General features: G+C 42.2%; 1 protein-coding gene across 3 annotated transcripts in view; it reads right to left on the bottom strand.

The window, feature by feature from the left end:
* adka (adenosine kinase a) overlaps window positions 1-22,640 on the bottom strand; it is a 172,271-nt gene that overhangs the window by 91,081 nt on the left and 58,550 nt on the right. For all 3 annotated transcript variants that reach the window (XM_017696547.2, XM_017696550.2, XM_017696549.2), the window contains exon 5: window positions 1,682-1,854. In XM_017696547.2, coding sequence (XP_017552036.1) covers window positions 1,682-1,854 — 173 coding nt within the window. The remainder of the gene's footprint in view (window positions 1-1,681; window positions 1,855-22,640) is intronic.

The following is a 22,640-nucleotide window of genomic DNA, read 5'->3' as shown; positions in this document are numbered from 1 at the left end:
ACAACATAAATCTGTCAGAGATAGGCCTGTGCTAGTAACAGAGACATCTTATTAGGGTAGCCAGGTGGAAAAAGAACCCAGTTAAACTGGGTTGGGTTTTTTCAGCCACAAAAGTGTAATTCATCTAGTAAGAAAAACTGAATGCCACACAAACGTCACTCTTTAAGATTGTGTGACTGCTTACCTCAATGCTGGAGTGAGTAAGCTGGAGTCAGGAGAACTCCCAATGGGACGGTGGTGTTTTGGGCTGGCAACTATAAGCTTATGCATTAACTCACAAATACAAGCACAACAATGCTCAAACAAACTATAAATATTAAATCCAAGTGTATGTGTGTAGTAGCTTAAGGGTTAAACCAGAACCACCCCCACCCCCAAGTGGTCCAACCCCACTTTGCTGACTGTAGCCAAGTCTTGTACAATGAACAAAGATTAGATGACTTAGTATGCACCAAGAAGACAAGCCTGAAAAAGCTGATGAGGGAGGATGAGGATTTATGAGCAATGAGAAACGCTGATCTAAATTTACTGAGCTAGCATTAAGTTTGCAGCATACTGACTGTGTGATTATGTCACATTTATGAAGAACAAGAGCCGAGACATGACTTTACTTCCTGAGACAGATGACATGAGTCTGAAACTTATGCTCTGGTCTGGAAACATCCTAAAAAGTACATTGTGCAACAGAGGCAGCCATGATATGCCTCTGCCTGCACCAAAAAGCATGTTTGACTAGGTCCTATAAAGGTGGTATTAATGTAGGGTATCAACCAACATTTAAAAGTTTAGTTCCACCTACATGTGTGAATACTCCTGTCTTGCTTTGCTTTGCATGAAACAAATCAATAAATCAACAATGTTTTTAAAAACCAGTGGCAATGCTTTTTACCACTATTAACTGCAATTAGACAAGGGCCTAGCCAGAGAGAGCTGTAAGTCAGTAGATGAGCTATCAGATTTATATGACTCACCAGAACAGGAGCAACAGATGTGTCAAGAGTTAGCTACATGCTAAAAAAAACAAAAGCTGACAGAAAATTGACAACACATCCAATCCCATCTGAAGTTAGTAGCAGGCATGTGCGTTGGGATGGAGCATATATTATTCATCTTGTGTCAGCAGGAATGCTGTCTCTGAAAGGATAAGCACTTTTTATTTGGCTCATTTGATAATTTTTCCTCTAAATAAGGACCAATAATTATTAACAGGGCAGAGCTAATAAGTGATGAGCATTTGTTTTTGTTTTTTTTTTTAAATCATTAACCTGATCATATTTGCTTCTCTCCAGGGAACGGGAGCTTAAAGGTGACACCACAGCTCCTATAAAATTTCACCTGCTTCTATAGACTTTGAAATGAATCAAAGTTGAAAACAATCTGCTGATATCAAACGGTTAGGTGGCACGTAATGCGGTCTGCCCACCTCATATATCAGCCTAGTCATGGAATCTGGCACCCTTCAGGGCCAAGTCAAGCAGTCGATCAAAATACCTCTGTGCTGATCTAACCCCTCTAAATAAATAAATAAGAAGCTCTGGCGGAAAGGAGTAGAACAGCCGGTGAGGGAACAGCCAGTCCCAGCGCATGGCGAGGTGGTGTGTGTGTGTGTGTGTGCTGGGAGGAGGGGGGTGTTATCCTGAGGAAGCGATAAAGGCCTTCCCAGAGGAAAGTGCTAGCTGACCTGTTGTCGCCGGTGATGCAGGCAGCACAGGTCCCTGTAGGCTCCTCACTCTGCTCATAGTAGTGGGCATCCACATAGGACTCTTCAGCCTTCTCCTTCAGGATCTCTCCAAACCTATCCTTTCCTATACAGCCAAAGAAAGTGGCCACTTTGTGGGGCTTTTGGATCATCCACTGGAAAAAAAAAGAATAGGAAAAAGGGGAATACAAAAGAGAGAGAGGGGGGGGAGGACTGATTATTGTGAAATGTAAACAGATTCTGAATTGGAGCATGTAAATAATAAAAAAAGAAAGAAAGACAAAAAAAACAAGAAAAAAAACTTGGTGTGACGTTGGATTTACTGGGCTGGAAATAGCACTTCCAGCATCTGGAAAGTTTTCAATGTAGACCGGTACAATTCCTGGAAAGGCAGTGAGAAGGCACTAGAGAGATTGCGACTGTAGGGCTGTACTCACAAAGCCCAGAGGGAGAATAAGCTCTGAAAACAGGAAGCAATAGCCTTCTCAGAAGGACTGAGAAAGGGCTGCACAAAATATTTCTTGAAAAAAAAAAAAAAAAAAAAATACTTGACTCAATAAGTCACTGGTGTATATTAGCCACTTTGACTTCCGTAAAAATCAGCTCATGTAGTCTGTGAAGAGTGATTGTTCACTGAGATGACAGATATTATTCAAGGATTTCAAGATGCATCTACAGACCGGTGAGAGTACGCAAGTCTTTTAACAAAGACGAGGTGGTTAGGAGAGAAAGGCATTACGAGAGACAGAGAGCAGGTCCGTAGAAGGAAATGGTGGCGACTGCAGCAGAAGCAGCCAGCAGCACATGCCTGTGCTAGACTAGATTAAAGTGGAACACTTATTCCAGTGCCCTGGATGCTGCCTAGCCACACAAACACTGTGACTTTGCCACTTTTATGGGGATAATGAAAAGGACTTTCCAGGTTTTTAGTGCTCTGGGCTTTAACCTCCAAAGATTTATTGCAGTACGCGATGCTACGCTTGCTTGTTTAACTGCAACCTTGCAGTGGCTGTTGATGGGGCCCCTTGTGAATGAGCCGTTCCTGCTGGCAGGGATGACCTGCATACATGAGAAATTCATCATTCGCACTAGATAACCATATCCATCAATGAGAGAAACACCCCAGTGTTTCAATACGCCTCGCCACTAATTAATGCAGTAAACATGAAAACGTATCCTCAGAGGAAAAAAAAATGAAGAAATATATGCAGGCTATAAAACTAACACATGGAGCACTGGGTAATACCTTTGGCTCATTTGTTTCATTCTACTGTTTATTCCTCTAACACTAGATCCAACATATGTGAAAATGCCTGTAGTAATAATCTCATCCGACTGCGGTACCCAACATGATGGGGTTGCAGAGTATTTGATAGTCACTATTGCCAAACAGATATATGTAATATTGATATTGCAGAAGGCTGCAACAGGCGATGATGCATTTTAAACAATTATAATGATTATTTTTGTGTGCTGTGCACATCTTGACCAACCGGAGGCCCAGGTAAATGTGTTGATTAAAAACAAGGCATTCGTGTAATCCAGCAAAGTTATTGGTAACACTTCATTATACTCTAATAATGCTTTTAATCGGTCCTAACAAAAAACTAGCAGGTAATTTGCTGCCTGCTCATTGCTGCCTGCTGACTTAACAGGGGTGTAGTAATAGAGATTTAAAATGCTGCACAAAACATTATGACGTTAAATGCTCAAATAAAAATGTGATGAAAAAAGCTTGACTCATCATAATCATTGTGCTTATCCATATGATATCAATGATTCACCCAGCATATCACAGTCACATGTAGCAATACAATCGTAACATTAGCTTTTTGTCCACATCATACTGCTCTACAATGCAGTGCATCTAGATTACATACATGAATTCCATACATCCTTTCATGTCCCAAGGTCACCACTGCGGTTCCCTGCTGCCACTGTGAGCTGGCCACCAAACGCTTCCAGACTGCATGAATGATCTACATACAAGCTGGTGGATTAGAGGGCAAATGTAATAAACAATTGCACCCCTGTCCTCACAGCTGATTATCCATGTTTTGTTGCAGCTCTTTCTCCAGTAATTTCATGTTCCTTAGGATGTCTCCGCTAATAAAACCAAAATCTAGCCAAGACGAGATTAAGAATACACGTCATAAGGAAACATGTTAAACCTTGGCTTCTGGATTGCACCGCAAACAAGAGTACACCCGTGCTAAAACACTCTCCCAAGTCCGGTGATCACCAATCCGCCTTCTGAAGCTCTACTGCAGAGTTTAGTTCCAACTTGCATCTAATAAACTGTCACCATGTATCCATACAGCCAAATCAAGGACTTCTGAAGAAATTAATTAGCTGGAGCAGGTGTAGCACACTGTGGTTGGAACTGGACTCCATGATCAGGGTTGGTGCTTTTAAGGTCCAGATTACAATCTATAACACAAGCAATCCCAGATAAACAATGAAATGCTATCGTTAGGTAATCAAACTACTTTGTCTGTGTAAGAGGTAAGGTTTATTGTTTATAACTAGAGCTTCTGGCGAAATGTTTTAACCATGCTACAGGCTTACACATGGCTTAGAAAACATTGATGAGTGCACCATTGCATACTCCGAGCTCCACCTTCATGACATTATTACCAGCCGTTGATGTTGTTGTAATAAAACAAACAAACAAACAAACAAATAAATAAAGTGATGCAAAGGTAAGCCTGCTCAGTACATTCGTTATGTGTTAACCATGGACAAACGATGTCCCTGCTTGCATACTCACTTCAGATGGCCTATACTATTCAAACTAAACTCCTAATCATTTTGTGTTCATGTGGTCCTCATCAATTAGTAAAGAACGGAAACTGTCACGCAATGAAATTAACTACCAGGTGTTCGTTTGGTCACTGCTAACTGTTACATTTATCACGTGAACAACATGCATGCCCAATACCAGTGTAGTCTAACTACACTATACATGGAACTTTGAATTACCACTTTTTCAGCTGTGCAAGTACAGTCTCCTTGTGGTAAACTCAGAAATCCACACATTTACAAGGCCTGTTCAAAACCAATAATACACAAAAACGATCAATTCAAGTACACAGCATTTCCCTTTCAGCTTTTTAGTGCTGCGAGGATGGAAGTTTGAAAAGATCTAATGACAAAGCTGACAGGCTTGGAGCAATGTTCTAACCTTTGCTAGTGGAAAAAAAACATTCATAAATGCATTTAAAGTGAACCTTTTAGACTGCAAACATGAGAAGTATGCAAATTGTAACAAAAGGTGAGGCCAAGGAAAAGCTTTTGCTTCATCTGTTTTCTTCTGTTGAGAATAACAAAGATGGTATGTGCATCAGAGCAGCATGATATAACATATGTTCGAGTGCCTACGGTAATAATTTCCACCTTATGTACATGGACACTAGCTGTTGTTACTGCTCATCAGGCAGAGATCACAGCAGTATCATAGGCCTGTGAATCAGAATAGAGAAACACCTCTATATCTCTGCTCTGATTCAAATCATCAAAGTAAAAAAAAAAAAAAAAGCCCTCACACGCAGCCAATCAAACACTCCTGTCTGCTGCACAGCCGCTAGTCTATTCGTCTTCATCTCCTGCAATAACCCCCTCCTGCTGACAATTACTTTCAAATGGAGATCTAAATAAAAGATGATACTTCCATTAAGACAAAGAGCTATCTGCAGGGTCGCAGTGAGGTCGGGCGACACCGGGCGAGGGGATATTCATGCTCAGTCACATCCCAATTACCCGCCAGCAGCAGAGCTGGGGCGTGATCAAATGGACGCAAGGGGCGCTTCATTACGCTGGGGGGATGAAGAGCAGAAATTAGGCAGCGGGCAGCTCCTGCTGTGCTACTCCCCCAAGCTACGCACACTTAGTCGTGTGCTAACAGAATGCGGCTGCATGCAGGGAGATGTACATACACTCTCTCACACATATGCAGTTTGCTTGAGAGGTGAGAAACCACCGGAATGCTTCTTATAGACAGAAGGGGTATCATATTTCCTTTTTTTATTTTTTTGACAAGGCAAGGCTCTGCGGGTGGCACATTGTTAAGCAATTGCTGACAGCGTATAACTCAGGCAACAAGATACTGCTTATTTTTTTAATTAGTTACTTCCGTATTCATACAGGCACAACTACTCAATGTCGACTTTAGCTCACAGGTAGCACGTAGTGCTTCTTTTGAAGAAAGAATGTTTACATATACACTTCATTATGTACAAATCCATTTTTCTTCACTCATTGTCCATTATATCAGCAACACGTACAAGTCTGTAGTTCTACAATTACAGACTGTAGCCCATCTGTTTCTCTGCATACACTGTTAGCTCAATTTTGCCCAGCATGTCAATGATCAGAATCCTCAAGGACCACCACAGAGCAGATATAATTTGGATGGTGGATCATCATCAGTACTGCAGTGGCACTGACTGGGTGACGTGTTTGTGTTGCACAGGTACAAGTAGATCAGTTACAGCAGCGCTCCTGGAATTTTTAAACACTGTGTCCACTTGCTGTCTCGCTGCTCTATTAGTCACACCTACCTTGTTGATCCATTTTGTAGATGTAATTAATGTCTGAGATAATAGCTCATCTGTTGCTGCACAGTTTGTGTTAGTCATTTTGTTATTCATGAGTGCCAACAGGACGCTGCTGGCTGGATGTTTTGCTTGGTGGAGTATTCTCAGTCCAGAAGAGACACTGAAGTGTTTAAAAACTCCAGCAGCACTGCTGTGTCTGATCCACTTGTACCAGCGCAACACACACTAACACCCCACCACCACGTCAGTGCTGCTGCACTGCTGAGAATGATCACCTAAATAACACCTGCTCTGTAGTGGTCTTGTCAGGTGGCTTGATCATTGAAGAACAGGATAAACAGGAGCTAGAAAAGTCGGCAGAGAATCATTCATGGGGCTCTACACAGCTGCTTAGTTTTATATGCCATTAATGAGCTTGAACCTATCATGGTCCAAAACACTAAAATATGCTAATGAGAGTATGTGCCAGGCGAGAGAGCCAGCATAAATCCAGTGCCCAAGCCTCGAGAGCCCCGAGCCACAGGAAGCGGCATGAATCCATGCTGCCAATGTCAAACCAGCATCATCTGGCTCTTGTTAAGGGCAGCATGAGCACCTGAGCCAAGAGGGAGAGAGAGAACTTGTTGCTTGACCCCTCATTGCCTTAGCCCTCACGACAACGCCACTGGAGTCAATTGGCACTAGATGTTAGCACTAGAACCTCGCATTGGCTTAGCAAGAAAGTCTAAACAGCTTTAAACAGAACCACACAGGTTTAACGTGGCTCACTAATGCAGGATAAACACTTAAATCTGAGCAAGTGAACCTGTGTTTTTGAGTAGCTAAAGCTACTTTTAAGTTATAGCCTTTATAACACCAGAGGCTAATGTTAAATTACCGCAAAAGCTAAACCACCAGCTACTCTGGCTGCAATGAGGTAAGTTTAGAGGATAAAGACTCAAATTTGAGCAAGTGAAATCAATTATAGTGGGGGCTTATTTTTGGTTCTGCTGTCTCAATCTGTCCAAACCAACAGAAACAGCATCCAGGGTAATGGGTGGCGGCCATTTACAACTGCCGTAATTATTCACAGATCTCTGCATTCTTAATGACTAATCCAGTGCATTTTTTTTTGTTTTTTTCTTGGCATAACAATACTAGTAAAAAAAATGCATAGACCATATCTTGTGTTTTAACTTTTAACTTGAGGTTAATGTTTACTTTAACATGAATTTACTGTAAACCAAAAAAGAAAACAAGAAAGCTTTTGTATGCAGTCATCTAGGTGTCCCCAAACTTGTGACTTATAATGTATTTCACCACAACATATTTGAGCAATGATTCAAGAATAAATCTAGCGTGTGCTGTGTATTCTGTGTCGTCTCTGGTCTCACTGAGAGGCATTAAGAATGACATGCTGCAGATGTGAGGAGCTCTGTATTGGGACAGGATCCAATGCGTGTCCCAGCGGCCACCAGCAGCAGCTTTTCTCCGAGCCCCTACACTGCTGTCTCTGCTGACGACAATCAGGCTGCAGGACCCCAGAGTGTAGGGAGGCAGGGCTGCCTGCTCAAAATGCCTGAAACAGTAAAGATGAACCTGAATATGTGTGTGTGTGTGTGTATATATATATACATATATATATATATATACATATATATATATATATATATATATATATATATATATATATATATATATATAAAAAAAAGAAGGGCACCAATTCAGATCAGGATGTGACTTGACCCAATAATCCTATATTTACAAAAGACATACACATGTGAAAAGTTAAATTATTATACAACACAATGCATGATTATAGTGTTTTGGCAGTAGTGGCTAATGGCAAAATTAGATTCATTTGCTGTTCACAAACTATCATAATCTAATTGCTTTTAACTTAGTGAACGCAGTCTTAAACAATGCCAGTGAACGTTCCTTAACCTGCAAAGCTCCTGGATCTAGTAGACATGCCTCAGGATTAAAAGCCCCTCTGTAACCTGATGGAAAGCAACTCCGATTACAGGCTTATCAACCCGGCAAAACTGCAGCCCACTATTTATAGAGCTAAAATAGCAGGCCGGCGGCTGCCGCACAAAAGTGGCTGTGAGCAATCTGGCACTTTCCGTCTGTATGAGCTAAGCTGCCTATCAGCGGTTCGAGGTGAACAATTCCACTGCAGAAAAACTGATGTTTTCACTTTGCCCTCTCTGTGCTGACATGAGCCATCAGATTTGACTGATGAGTCTTTTGTATTTTCACAGAGCTTTTTTTTTTCTTTTTTTGAAGCTAAGCAAAAGTAGCACTTGACTACAGGAAGAGAAATAGAAGGGGAGGGAGGGAGGGAAAGAGAGAGGGAGAGGGAGAGAGACAGAGAGAGAGAAAGAGAGAGGGAGAGAGAGAGAGATGAATGTGAGTCATATCTCTGAGGATGCAGGCAGAGTACAGACTAGCACAGACTCTGCTGTCACTGGCCGCAGACACATGAATAAATAAAGGCATTATAATGAAGACAACTCGCCGTCTGCCCATCACAGGCTGCCAGCCTGGCACCAAAGCCCAGGAGGGAGGGAGAGATGGAAAGAGAAAAAAAGCGAGAGAGAGAGAGAGCGAGAGAGAGAGAGAGAACAAGAGAGAGAGAGAGAGAGAGAGAGAGAGAGAGAGAGAGAGAGAGAGAGAGAGACCTGTCACTGAAGGGGACAGTGATGTGCACTGCCTGGCTGCATTAAATCACTCATCACTATAGGGCTCAAGTCTCTGCTCTCTCAACAGGATAACAAGCTTTGGACTTCTTTCTTTTTCGTTCTCTCCCTTCTCCCCCTCCCCCACTATTGGCCCCCCACAGAGTGAAACATCTGGTCAGTTTCTCTTATCTGGTTTGTTTCATGCTCAGGTGACCGTGCATGCCATCTCCAACATGTAGCCCCTTGTCCACTGTGTCATCTTTTGGTTTGCAGTTTAGTCACTGCCTCTGGCCTTTGCCCAAATCAGGGACGGGCATTTCAATCTACCATAATATCGACATTTGGAAATGAATAGTGCTGAATATCTATGCAAAAAAAGGGGTATATTACATGTAGGGATGCAAATTTTGACTTATTCTTTTGACAGATAGTCAAACATCAGCTTGCAAATCATCATTAACAGACAAACATAAAGCCAAAATTAAGGACGAGCTCCAACAAAATATCAGTTATAAAATGGATAGTTCGCTTTGGAAATAACAGAGTCACGTTTGACACCGTTATAGAACACTTGGCATAAGTAGGTCTATGAAGTACATGGTCAGAAACCTTATTAAAAACACACCCTACATAAGAACTTGACATTATTTAAAAGGGGCTGAAAATTACTATATGTTCAGGATTACATAACTAGATACTAAAAGCTGAATAAATAACTGCAATATATTAAATGGGTTATAGAAAGTTTGATACATTCTTAAGATACGTAAGGCCTGGGAAATGATTATGTATTATTGTGATAAATTAAGCTGCAATATGATTAATAACTGCATTCACAGTTTTTGATACCATTTTTAAAGGTGGCACTAAATTATCTTTTCCAAATGATCAGATGCCAGAAAATATATTGTGACTTACCATATACTGTGAAAACTCTTTAACAATTTTTGCCAAATCGTTAACCCTTACTGACCATATATTACTAGCTCAAGTGAAAAATGAAGTGCTGTGATAAAGGCTGGCTTTGACTCAACATATACCAGGAGCTCTTCAAATTACTTTCTATTACTTATACAAAATAGTTACTGCTTGCAGATATTAGCTTTCAAATGTTGTTACTGTACTACTGTCCACTCAAAAAGTGGCCCAGAACATTGTTATTTTTATTCACACCTCATTCTTTTAGATCTATTTAGCAGAACCAAGTGCCTATTCCACCTTAATGCATTCAAAATTATTTTAAATTTAATGATAAACCCACCTACTGAAATAGGAACAGGTGGTAATGAGAAATGAACTTTTTTGTTTATTGTCAGTTACACCTCTGGCAGCAAACTTTAGCAAAAACCTATTTTAAAGTGAAGATAATATACAATTCATTTCATTTTTAATATTGCACAAGCCTTATTTGAACCAATTAGATAAACAGATACCAAACGGAGTTCAAATGTTAGGCAAGTTTGAATACAGGCTTAGAATACTAGTTGACATTTCCGAGTACTTGAACACTCATTTTCAAAATGACAACTAAAAACAGTAATATTTCATCCATCTGCAGAAACAGTAAAGCTCCTACTTTAAATCAGTATTACAGTCCATGCCGGCAGGCTAGACATACATTTCATGTACATTTCAGTATTTTCTGCATTTTTTGCTTCACTTGCACGTGAGTGATGTGTAAACTCCACAGAGATATTAAAAATAATAGCATATTAAATGTTATTATCTAGCTGGTGTGGTAGCCTCAGAGCCACTCTTGCACTGTATTCAAGAAAGAAGATAAGAACAGGAGAGAAAAAAAACAGCTATTATTCCTGCCCCAAATGGGTATGTGACAGTTGAGGCAATGAGGACTGGATGCAAGATGCTACTCAGATAAGGATCAAGATACTTACACATTTGCGATGGTTCATCAAATTTGTAGTACCCCCATGGTACACCAACCTTTCTCACGCACACTATTTGCTAAACATTCGTCTTCTCGTCTGATAAAGCAATCCCACCCATTTTTCCCCCGCAGGCATCTTTGCTCTTTTGGCTTCAATGGCGATGTGGAAAGTGGGGCAGTTTGTTGCAGTCGAGGTTGAGGTGATGTGGATTGCTGGTCGGAATTTATGATGAATTCAACTAAACTAGCTATTGTATTTATTTGTTTTAATCACTTTTGACATATTACCCCTTTTACCTAAACAGAGAACTAAACACAGAATCAAACAGAAACATAACCCAGAGTTCTCAAATTAGTTGGCCCAGCCTGGTCAAATGCACACATATTTCAAAACAACACCCATCCAGACACAACTATGGAGGACAGGAGACACATCTGATAATGCAGGGCTGCCAGCGTCATCACACACACACACTCCTCACCACAAACCTACTCTTCCCCACCACCCTCATCTACAGCACAGGGACAAAATAACACACTGCCACGCTTCACTGTAATCCTAGCCATTTCAGAACCATCTAATTTTCTCCCAGTGAAGGCAGTGAGAGGGACTGAGCTCAGGGAGACAGGCCTCAGTCCTCCAGCCTCTACTGCAACTACTCTGCTCACACTGTCGGTGACGCCAGCAGGTCAGGAGCAATCCGATCCAGCAATCAGACCACACAAACGCACACATACACAGGCTAAGTGATGAGGGCACTTAAGGCCATTACACACTGAACATAACATGAATAAACAAATGCGCAAAATATTCAGGCATTTTTGATTTCTTAAATTCGCATTGTTACAGAACATGTAAATAGATTAACTGGGCAGGTTACTTTCCACTTTGGGAAAGTTAAAAATGAGTAAATATTACAAATAAATGTGTGCACTTATTGTATAAATGCCTTAAGGCTATGCTCATATTTTAAGCTTTTTTTGCTTAAAAGTACATTTGATCGTTGCTGTCGGAAACAAAACTTTGCAGGATTTAGGATTTACTATATTGATGAATAATTGTGAAGCCAGAGTTTTTACAAAAGACCAAAAAATGGACTTAACTGGCGAATAACAATCCATGCACAACGTTTAAGTGATACTTTAAGTGATACTTTTTATTTTTTTGTTTAATAAGAACACTTTATTGAAAAATTAAACTGGTAAAAGTGACCAATAAGACATGTGCGTAGCCATCATGTAAACTGTCTAGTCGTGCACATGTTTTAGAATCACGTTATCATGCACTTCCTAGTAGCCTCAGTCACTGTCTCTTGCACAGAAACTAAGCTAAGCATAGAGTGCATCAGTACCACTTCCCCTTGTGGTTAGGGTGGATGTCTTAGGTGAGAATGCAGCGTCATTTTTTGGACGGGGAAGGGAGGGTAGGAGGGAGAGGATGGGGTAGGATTACTGCGACTAGGCCCTTTGAACACAGCGGTAGCGTGGTCTAAATGACACCATCCAGTGTCTCTCTTTCTCCCTTTCACAAACACACTGAAACAGAGCGAAGCACCCTGATGCTATCTGCTGCGAGATCAGCTGAGTGCACAGCAGCTTCAATGGAGGAGTTTTTCCCAGTGAAGCCTCTCAGACAACACTCACGCATCAAGGCCAGGCTTTATCCAGAGTTTATCTGACAAACTCTCGCTGCTCTCCGGCCCTCTCTCGTTAAACATACAGCACAGAGACCTGTTGTTTAGCACTAGGGAGGTCTGTTGAATTATGCATAAGACAAACAAGGCTGTGTTGCTGGGGTTGGGACACAATGCTCAACCACAATGGACTCTTTCTGCGGGGCGTCCCGCGAACTGGCCCGGAGCAGGACGAGGGCCACCGGCCCTCATCACCCATCTGCTGAAGTAGTTTGGGTGCAGTGATGGTGCAGGCCAAACTAGACTCTTTCCGACACTCTCTTTAATATGAGAAGCAGAGGCTGTGAAAGCCGCCGTTCGATTTATGGCGGGAGTTTATCTAGTCGTAAAAGGGGCACTTTGCGCTCCCCGGTCCAGCGCGGTCAGACTGGGAGGCTAATCCTGTCTGCAGAGAGACGGTGGGGGGAGAGGGTGTGGGAATGCAGCTGTGCTTACCCTCCTCCCCTTAAGGGACATACAGAGGGGGGAGAGTTAAAAAAAAAAAGACAAAGAGAAAGAGAAAAGGGAGAGAGAGAGGAGAGTAAGAGGTAGAGTTAAAAAAGCAGAAAGGAAAAAAAGTATATATATGAAGAAGAGAGAGACAAAAAGACAAAAAAAGATAAAAGAGAGACAGGACAGAGAGCCAGAGACAGATAAGAGAGAGAAGAACGAGAGCGCAAGAGAGAAAGAGGGAGAACAACAGAGACCTATAGAGAGAAAGAGAAAGACAGAGACAGAAGGACAGAGAGGGCCTTCTCTTGGTCCAGCAGACAGAGTTGCAGGTGAATTTCTTTTGCCCCTGGACCTCAGATTGACACTCTGCTTTGATCTCCAGCACATGTTAGACACCCGCAGGGAAAAGATCAGTGGCAGCCTGGGACACAGTACATATGGTGTGTGTGTGAGAGAGAGAGAGAGAGAGAGAGAGAGAGAGAGAGAGAGAGAGAGAGAGAGAGAGAGAGAGAGAGAAAGAAAGAAAGAAAGAAAGAGAGAAAGAAAGAGAGAGAAAGAAAGAGAGAAAGTGAGAGAGAGTGAGAGAGAGAGAGAGAGAGAGAGAGAGAGAGAGAGAGAGAGACACAAAAAAAGAGAGGAAGAGCACAAGAACAGCAAGAGAAAGTGTGAGAAAGGAGGAGCTGATGGAGAGGCAAATGTGAAAGAAAGTGTGTGCATGTCAAGGTAAAAATGGTAAAGTGTGATAGAGGGTGAGACATGAAATTAATCAAACAAGGCGCGAGTGAAAAAGGAAGTGAGAGAGTGTGAGTGAGGGGGGGGGGAGGGGGACACACAGGTAGAAAGGAGTTAGTTCAAACTGAATCTCTGGCTGCCACCAAAAGTGACAGCAAACAAATGCGCTGGAAATGTTTGAAAAGGTCTTTGTGTATGGCTGCATTAGCAGCTCAGACCTTGAGCAGCAGCGCAGGTTTTGAGGGAGCTCCTATTTGTCCTTCCCAAACGTTCCACACCGCCATAGAAATCCTGTCGTTCACAAAGCGTTAATAACTCCTCTCTCTGAAGGAGCTGTTCATTGCTCTAGTGCTTTGTGTTCTTTTATGGATACTAACTGCCCCGCCCTCATCCTCCTCTGTGAATGAAAGAGGCTTTTCTGAGCCAGCAGGCGGGAGAGAACCCCCGAGCTCCGTTTCTATGCCGCTGCTGAGTGACCTCTGACCCCACAGGCTGTGCCAAGCAACCAAATCCATTTTTACACCACTTGCAATCTGACAGGAATGTGTGTCAAGAATGAGAAAGAATTCATTTACAGCTAAATAAACAAATAGCAAAAACGAGGATGATGACATCAAAGACAGCAACGAAAATGCTGATAATAGGTGGATGGGTAGATGTACATTACAGAGGGGGAAACGGTTCATTTAGCATTTTAAAAGATAGTGTGAAGTTCGAATTTCACTCACAGGAAAAAAAGGGACAGATTCTTTAGAAGATGAAATTCCTCTCCCTTGTTTGTTTACTCTAACAGTTATATCAGTGTCATTGAAGCAGAAGAGACCTTGGGCTTGCTGTGCAGGTACACACACAGAGGAAGCTTTCAACGTCTCAATGACCTGAGAAGGATGGCAACCAATCAGCCTGCAGCTGGAGATGAACCTAACGAACTGTAGCTGCTGAGAGAGAATACTATAACAATGAAAACTGTCACTATAAGCCTCCGACGACTTTAGGAAAAAACAACTGCAACAAGACAACATGTGATTATAAAAGTTGCAACAGCCTCGACAACCTGACACACATCAAGATCAGACGTATTACAATGAGACACGATGGTAAACACTCATGCAAGGAGATGGTCATTGGAGTAAGCAGCATAACACTGGGTTGACACTAAAGTGTGCGTGCAGGGGGTAGAAAGCACTAAAATAAGTGTTGGGCTGTGTAAACAACAGACAACTGGCAGCTGTGTGTATATGATTACACGGCTATGTTATGAGGAAAACATAGACGCCTCCCTAAATCTGACCCCCTCTAGGCCTGGTAACATCTGTAGGAGTTTAACAGAAAGCAGTAAGGCTCATATCTGGCGGCTGAGATGACTGTTCGAGACATGAGCGAGCGCTGGGAGCGTAATTTACGACGAGCAAGAGTGCTCCGGATTCCTAATGCTATGGAACCGAGCTCTCCTCCATTCATCTCCCTATGTACCGGCCTGATAAATACAGCAGAGCAGCTCTGGTGAAAAATAAGGGTGCCATTACGAAACCATAAAGTACGCTGTCGGTATTGCCCCCTTAAAGTGTACAGCAGTGTGGGCAGACAGTGTTTCTGTGGATTAAACAGTCTTTTCTCTTTCTGGCTCTGGGTGAGATGGGCAGAGAGAATGACAGCGAGACAGAGGGATTGGAGCTAGGACTAGGAGCGCGCTGTTCACTGTGATAAATGGAGCACACTCTGTGCTCGGCTCAAATGGAGTCCCACCACGCAGGCTATGAACAGCGGCACTTCTGCACAAATTTAATTATTGTGCCTCAAATAAGCACAAACACAAACAATTACTGGGTGTGCAAACGAGCAGCCGTTATAGCCACTGTCTAAGTAACATACCCACCCGAATAAAGCAAAAAAAAAAAAAAAAAAAGCCCAAAAACATAAAAACATGCAGATTAAAGGATCATTAGGAGATGAGCGGTGATCCATTAAAATGTGTATTTGCTAATGTAATAGGCCACTTAATCAGCAGAATAAAGACTGCTTCCTCTCCCTTTCATTTTTCATTGGCTTCCATATCTGTGCCAATGACCCATCTAATGGGGTTACCCAATGAATGTGACCCTACATTAGTGACTAGTGCTGTCTTTCCAAATGCAGACAATAAAAATCTTGTTATTGCGGTCCAGCCATTACCAAGCTCTCATCTGCTTCAAGCCCAATACTCTGTGTAGGAAGTGCATAATTTAGTATTTTATGGACCATTTTTGGTTCAGAAATGTTTGGTCATTTGTTATCTTACTTTTCTGAAACACTCTAGGGCCACTTTGGAGTTATTTTCTGCCTTTGTTGTGTTCCAGAAGATTTTTTTTCCAAAATAATACCTTGGGTACTGCTAGCTCCATCTGAAGATAAGTACAAATTATTTATCATCAAGTTCCATAAGAAAATTAGCACCTGATGTGACTCGTTTCATGTTGGCTAATTCAGCATTCGCAACTGTTGGTCACTGTTCATGCATCTTTTTTGTGAACGGCTGTAAGCAACTGCTTTTATCAACACAAACGTAAAAAAAAAAAAAGCAGAAAGCATGCTGGACCTCATGTTTGCTTCTCCTAGCTCTTCTTTTCAAGTCCTCACTCCTCCTTCCTCCACCGCTCACCATCAGGAGTACACTTATCACTTACCCCTCCAATCCTCACCAGGGAACAAGACAGATGTCTATAGTTTATGTAACAAATGAACCTGAAGAAAAGCAGCTGAACTTGACCATATCTCTCCTGCTACCTTAAAACACTGCAATCCACCTAGCTCCAGAATTTACATGCATGTTGCACATCATCCCTGACTCCTCCAGTTCATCTACTACCGTCTCATTTCCAAAATAATTAAAGGACAAATCTAAACACTTATACACCTATAGGTCTGTTGCACATGCAGGTAAAAAACATAACACCTGATCCTAAACAGCATCTAAAATAAGTCAGTATTCCTCACCTGGACTTCATCCAGTTAGCAACTTCAAAGAACATGGATCACTCACTCCGCAATGATCCAAAACATTCTGAAGTTCCTTTTCCAATCAATTTCACAGAACACATCAGTAAAAGAAGTGGGCCAGCAACTAGAAGGTCACTAGCTCAAACTCCTGGAAGTGGCCTTGGGCAAAGCACTTAACCCTCTGACAGCGACACTGGGCTGCTCCCAGACTGGACATGGTTAGGCAGCAATAAGAGCAATTTTTGTTGCGAAATGGCTCAATAAAGATTAAGTTAACCATCAGTTGTACAGATCCACCACTGTTGACGTACCATCTGTTATGATCAGATTTGGCTCTGCCACAGCCCAATCCATGGGCAAACTTTGGCAGGTCATCAAGATTGAGAAATTTTGCAATTACCTCCCACACCGTACATCCCCACCAAGCTTAAGATAGCTCATGTAAATTTCATTCATATATAAATACATTTCACCTATAACTGTTTACTGTGGTGCAAATTACAGCCATAATATGGAATGCTTGAACAACACTGAACTTAGTATAGTGTACTTAAATTGTGATAGTGTATTATTACATTTGACTTAGAATTATACATTGTACTGTTCACACAAAATAATGACATGGGATGTGTATCAATTGCCTGAACATTCATAATATTTCTTCATAACACCAAAGCAAATATCACTGAATATGAAATGCTCCAGATTTTTTCTTTTGTTTTCCATATTTCTGGGTTCAGTTCTCACTTGATTTTCAGAGGTGTTTATTTCAGTTGTTTTGCAGACGAGCTACAAACTCTGAAGATTTGTATAAATCTCTCTTTTAATTGCTGCCAATTTGTCATTGTTGAGCATCATGAAAAGGTGGCTAACTCAAGCGTGCCTTTGCTTAGAGAGCTTAAATTTCTTAGAGGAACATAAGATCAGAGTAAAGCTTGGAGATCACAGTGATCTTGCACAGTACATTCTGGATCAGAGAGTGAGCAGAGTGTACTAGACCCCTCTGCACGCCGCACCATAAATCTAATCAATGTGATAAATCAAGGCCATTGTGACGGGGCTGACTGTAAGTGTAGTGTAACAGAGCTGCGTGAGAGCTGCCAGAGTGAGCTGGGAACTAGGCCATCAGGTTCTCCCAATCCCCCCGCTCTGGGTAGGGTTTCTCTAAGCATGTAGTTAACTGCGCTCAGGAAATGATTCCTCTCCAGACCATTAAGGCACTATAGAATAATAGACACACTAAGGGCCATGGCAGATGTATTTCTGTGCCCATAAAAATGTCTCTCAAAAGCTCTTGCTGTTTGCCAAACGCAACACCTTCTGGTCCAGTGCGGCGGCAGATCCTGTAAAGGCTGGCCTGCTCCATGCGTTCCCAGACACTGCAGAATGTTAACGGGGTCAGTGCTGAGGACTCGGCTCTCCAGTTAAATCCATCTGAAAATGCAAAAATGTGAATTGTGCTCTGTAATGGCTCCCACAGGCCCCCGCGTTACGGGCCAAGAGAAGCTTCCCTTCAGCCAAGCGCTGGATCCGATTTCAGCCCATCCACCCCACCCAGTAAAGAAAGCGAGTGAGTGAGCAAAAAAGAGTGAGAGAGAAAGAGAGGGAGTGAGAGAGAAAACGAGAGCGACCCTTCACATTTAACGCACAATTCACTTCAGGACAACCGTACCAAAACAATTCAATTATCCCGCCGTCCTTGGAGCTTGAGCTGATTTATCGAACTATGGCACCTGAGCTGCAGATCATTCTCGCCCCCTCCTCTTCCCAAAACATACCCTTCACCTCTCAAAAGCTTCTATCCACTCACTTTCCCCCCTTTGCTATTTCTGCCCCCTTAAACATCCCAAAAAATAACCTGCCTTTCCCTAAACCCTCTCTCTCCCCATCTTTAACCTGTCTTCCCACTTGAGTTCCAGTATAAAAGAGCTTGTGCCTATGAAAAATGGAAGGAGAGATGCAGGAAGAAAGGCCAGGTACTGACAGCACCGCCCGAGAACGCATCAGCAAGGCTGTTCTGGATAAATGAGCTTTTCATTCAAAGGTAATGTCGGCAAATTTGCCTCTCCACATCCAGGCCCTGTTGGCTTTGGCACGTCAAGCGAAACTGAGCGGCACAACTCGGCAAACACCGTGGAGATTCTGCTTCTCCGGGCCTCTCCTCATTTCCCTCTCTTCTTCGGTTTCTGAGCCGGACAAATTCTCAGAGACACCTGGGACTGGCGAACCTGCGAGCCGTCCAACATTAATTCCTTCAACACGTTGGCCTCTGCTTTCAAACCTGCCTCGCTGTAGCTCTGCTTTAGGTTGGCTCTCTTTCACTAAAATCAATACATTACTCTTTCAACTGCTCATTCACCGCAAAAATCTTTATTCACTTTAATAGAGCTGTGGGAAAGCCTAGTCAAATCGTGGCCACAGCAGCATAACTAACAGGGAGAAGAAAAGAAATCTGAGATTTTCAGGGTGCTTGTTCTGCAAAGTTCTTGCCAAGAGTCTTAAAGAACAGATCTCAACTACAGATATTAAAGGAGAAACAGACTATTAAGCTGAGTGATGGCCATCTATTTAGAACCAAGGTGCAATGAGGGTGCACTGCCATTTCAATAATGACCTTGTGAACCATCGTTTTCAACCAACAGAAGCTCTTCCAGAAGCTTTTTTTCCCCCTCATATAAAACGTGTAAAGTGAAATGAAAGGAGAGAAGAAAAGAACAACAATCATGAAATATTCATCCAGAGGACCCTACGACCAGGCAGAATACTGACCAGTAATTAACCATCATAGTGCTTCAATAGGGGATTAAATTTAAAAAGAAACAAAGAAAATTACCAGCGTCTTGAAACCCCCTGCTGGGAAAACTGGCCTCCACAATTAAAATGATTTCAGATTTCCTCCCAGTGAAGGCCTCTCGCCTGTGCCTGGAACAGCACTCATGTACTGGCGTTGTAAATCAAGGCCGAGATTAATTACAGCACAAAAGCCCATCACTTCTACTCTTTTAGTCAAGAGCATGACGTCCCTGTTTAGCAGCAGCACGTTTCTCTTTCAGGCAGGAGCCCCGGGGCAATGCTCAAACACAGCATTCCGAAAATCCCAAGCTGCAGTTCACCAAAGCAGCAGTCTACAGATGTGTACAGCTATCAACCAGGGATTCCATTCATTAATGCTGCTTAAGAAAAGCAGTAAACAATTCTCTGATGATTTAATGTCGCTCCCTGTCTCCTCTCTCCACCACACACACACACACACACGAGTATTTGTGTTAGGCTAATGTGCTAATGATTAGAACCCCCATCTCCACCTCCTGCAGTTCCTTAAAGAGCAGTACAGAAGAATAACAAACAGCTGGCCGCCACAGGAATCCAACAGGCTAACACCAGCACCCGTGACTGGCATAAGGAAGTTACACCCACCTCAAAATAATATACAGTGACTCTGCAATGGCAAATCTCCAAAGCACTCCCAAAGACTTCCAAGTGACTAGCTTACTGCTCTTTATGCAGAAAAATACCTCAGGGCTCGGAGAGGATCTGTTAGACTGTGAAACAGGCCGCGAACAGCCACACTAATGAAATAAAAGTTGTTATCCTCCATAATCAGATTCTCTCTTGACTATGTATATGCAAGCACACTGCTTTTTAACAGATTAGGAGTTCTCTCTCCTACAAAAGCATTACTAACAAATTCAGGGTGGGTTTAGTTTTGCAAGTCATGGGTCATGCTGACCAGAGCTGTTTTTGTTTTAGATGATACAGTGAATGAAGGAGCAGCAGCAACAGAGAGAAAATAGCCTTATAATTTATAACCTATAGCCCCCTAGTGTTTCTGAAGCTCTAGACAAGTTGTAAAGAATACTAACCAAAAGCACTTGACTCAAAACACGTCTAGCCAAGACGTCCCTCAAGTTCAGTGGAAACAGGGCGAAAGGATGCAATCACACATTGAAAACATACAGTGAGGCCACATAATCTCACAAGCAACCAAACATCATTTCTGGTGGGAGGATGAGTGTGTATAGAAGTTGCTCTGTACAGCACAGGCAATACATCAAAACAAGGAGACAACACAGTAACACCTGTTTTGGGTTTGCGCTGCCACCTCTCTCTCTCTTTAAGACAAATATAGTTGCTATTGCAGCTTGTCACGAAGTGACCTGCTTCCTCAGCAGAGCTCCGGGAGGCCTCCAGAGACGGCCCTCCACTGATATCAGCACAGCTGCATTCCTCCACCGAGCCTGCCTATCAAACCCTTGCCGTCTCCACCACACCGCAGCCGGCCCAAGAGAGTGTGCGTACCCCTCCCGAACCCCTACCAAAAAAGACTATGCTAATGCGTGTCTAATTTCTGGCCTCCTCCTCCTTGTCACTTAGACAAACAGAGGTAGGCAGGTACGTCAGAAGCTATGGCAGGCTCGCTCTGTGTGGCGGGCTGATTTTTATGAATAATGGAGAGCGCTGTAAGGCACACTGCCTTCTCCTTAATTAGGTTTGAGTGTGCAGGCAGTCTCTATGGGATGCCAAGAAGCAGCATGTAAGACAACTCCTTCCCTGCACACTGATATCCACGGTATTCTGATCCATACTACACGCTGGACCTGCTAACCACTGTGAGGCTAGACGCATGCAGAATGGCAGTGGGAGAATCCAGAGTTTCAATAATTGCCTCAATTAGTTTAACGGAAAATGTCTGCAAAGCGCATAAAAACCAAATTCTGACAACCCTCAGTGTCGGACAGAACACAATCATCAATCGCATTCTTGTGGAACAAAGAGCAAAGTGAGAGTAACAGTATTCCTTTATCGCAACTGGGCTTAATTGCGTGAATCAGAGCAGCCAAAGGTCAGCTAAAGCCTGACCTTGCTAATGAGTTAATTAATCATACACATGCATGCATTAATAACGATGAGCGGTGATTATAGATAAGGAAAAAAAAAAAATTAAAACATCTGCTCTCATCAGAGAATTCCTAGAATTGCTCCTAAGTCACTAAAATTAAAATGTTGAAGCAGATGGGAAATCAACAGCATGTAAATACACACCGAGTGTGATACAAACAGGTAAAGTGCAACTTTGACAGTGTTTATTGGTGCAAACTAACCAAGTGTGAATTTAACAGCAAGTCTGCATCATAAAGCAGACCAGAGAGAAAAGCAAGGTGATTATTAAAAGTTAACAGTGGGATATTAAATATCTAATTGGCAGGGGGAATTTAGCCTTAATTGCCTGGGATGATACCAATCAAAACAATGGCAGCACGGATCACTTCACAAGTTAATGGCAGGCAGCAGCAACATTCCTGTAAAACTTGCAATTAACTTGACAGCTTATGCTCAGGAGGAGCACCCAGACTCTGGCAGCCAGCTTGTTTACTACTGCTTACTTGCACTCGAAGAAGAAAGAGGGGGAAAAAAAAATTATATATATATATATATATATATATATATATATATATATATATATAGTGTGTGTGTGTGTCTATCTATCTATCTATCTATCTATCTATCTATCTTCCGATGTTGGAATGCTGGGGGATAGAAAATTTGGAAAAACCCATTGGGCTAATAATGCTAATAAAGAGTTCAGTTCCAACACACGGCTGCAGGACTACAGCTAAGAGTTAACACTGGTTACTAGGCTACTAAAGGCAGTGTTTAACCGGGTCAAAGATGCAACAATAGTGTTGCATTTAATAGCTTACAATCTAAATTCTTCAAAATATTTGACAACTTTGTTCTGATTTGGCCAAAATCAGAAACTGGCTGTATCTTCCATGACACTCGAGAAATTTTTTCACATTGGTTAGCATTAACAGGGCAGCGTGATGCAATGGCATGATTCGCTCACTATTTTGAATGGGTCTTTACAGAGACATCAATCTTGTACTATACATTTATAGCAGATGACAGCTCACAGCAAGTTGTAAAATCTTTTTGCAATTTAAAAACAAGCACTCGCAGAACGCTGCTGCAAACCAAAAGCTTCATGAATTTTAGAAA

The sequence above is a fragment of the Pygocentrus nattereri genome, chromosome 5 (assembly GCF_015220715.1).
Source record: "Pygocentrus nattereri isolate fPygNat1 chromosome 5, fPygNat1.pri, whole genome shotgun sequence".
Taxonomy (NCBI): Eukaryota; Metazoa; Chordata; class Actinopteri; order Characiformes; family Serrasalmidae; genus Pygocentrus; species Pygocentrus nattereri.
The sequence above is the reverse complement of the archived record's forward strand: the minus strand, read 5'-3'. Positions and strand labels throughout refer to the sequence as shown.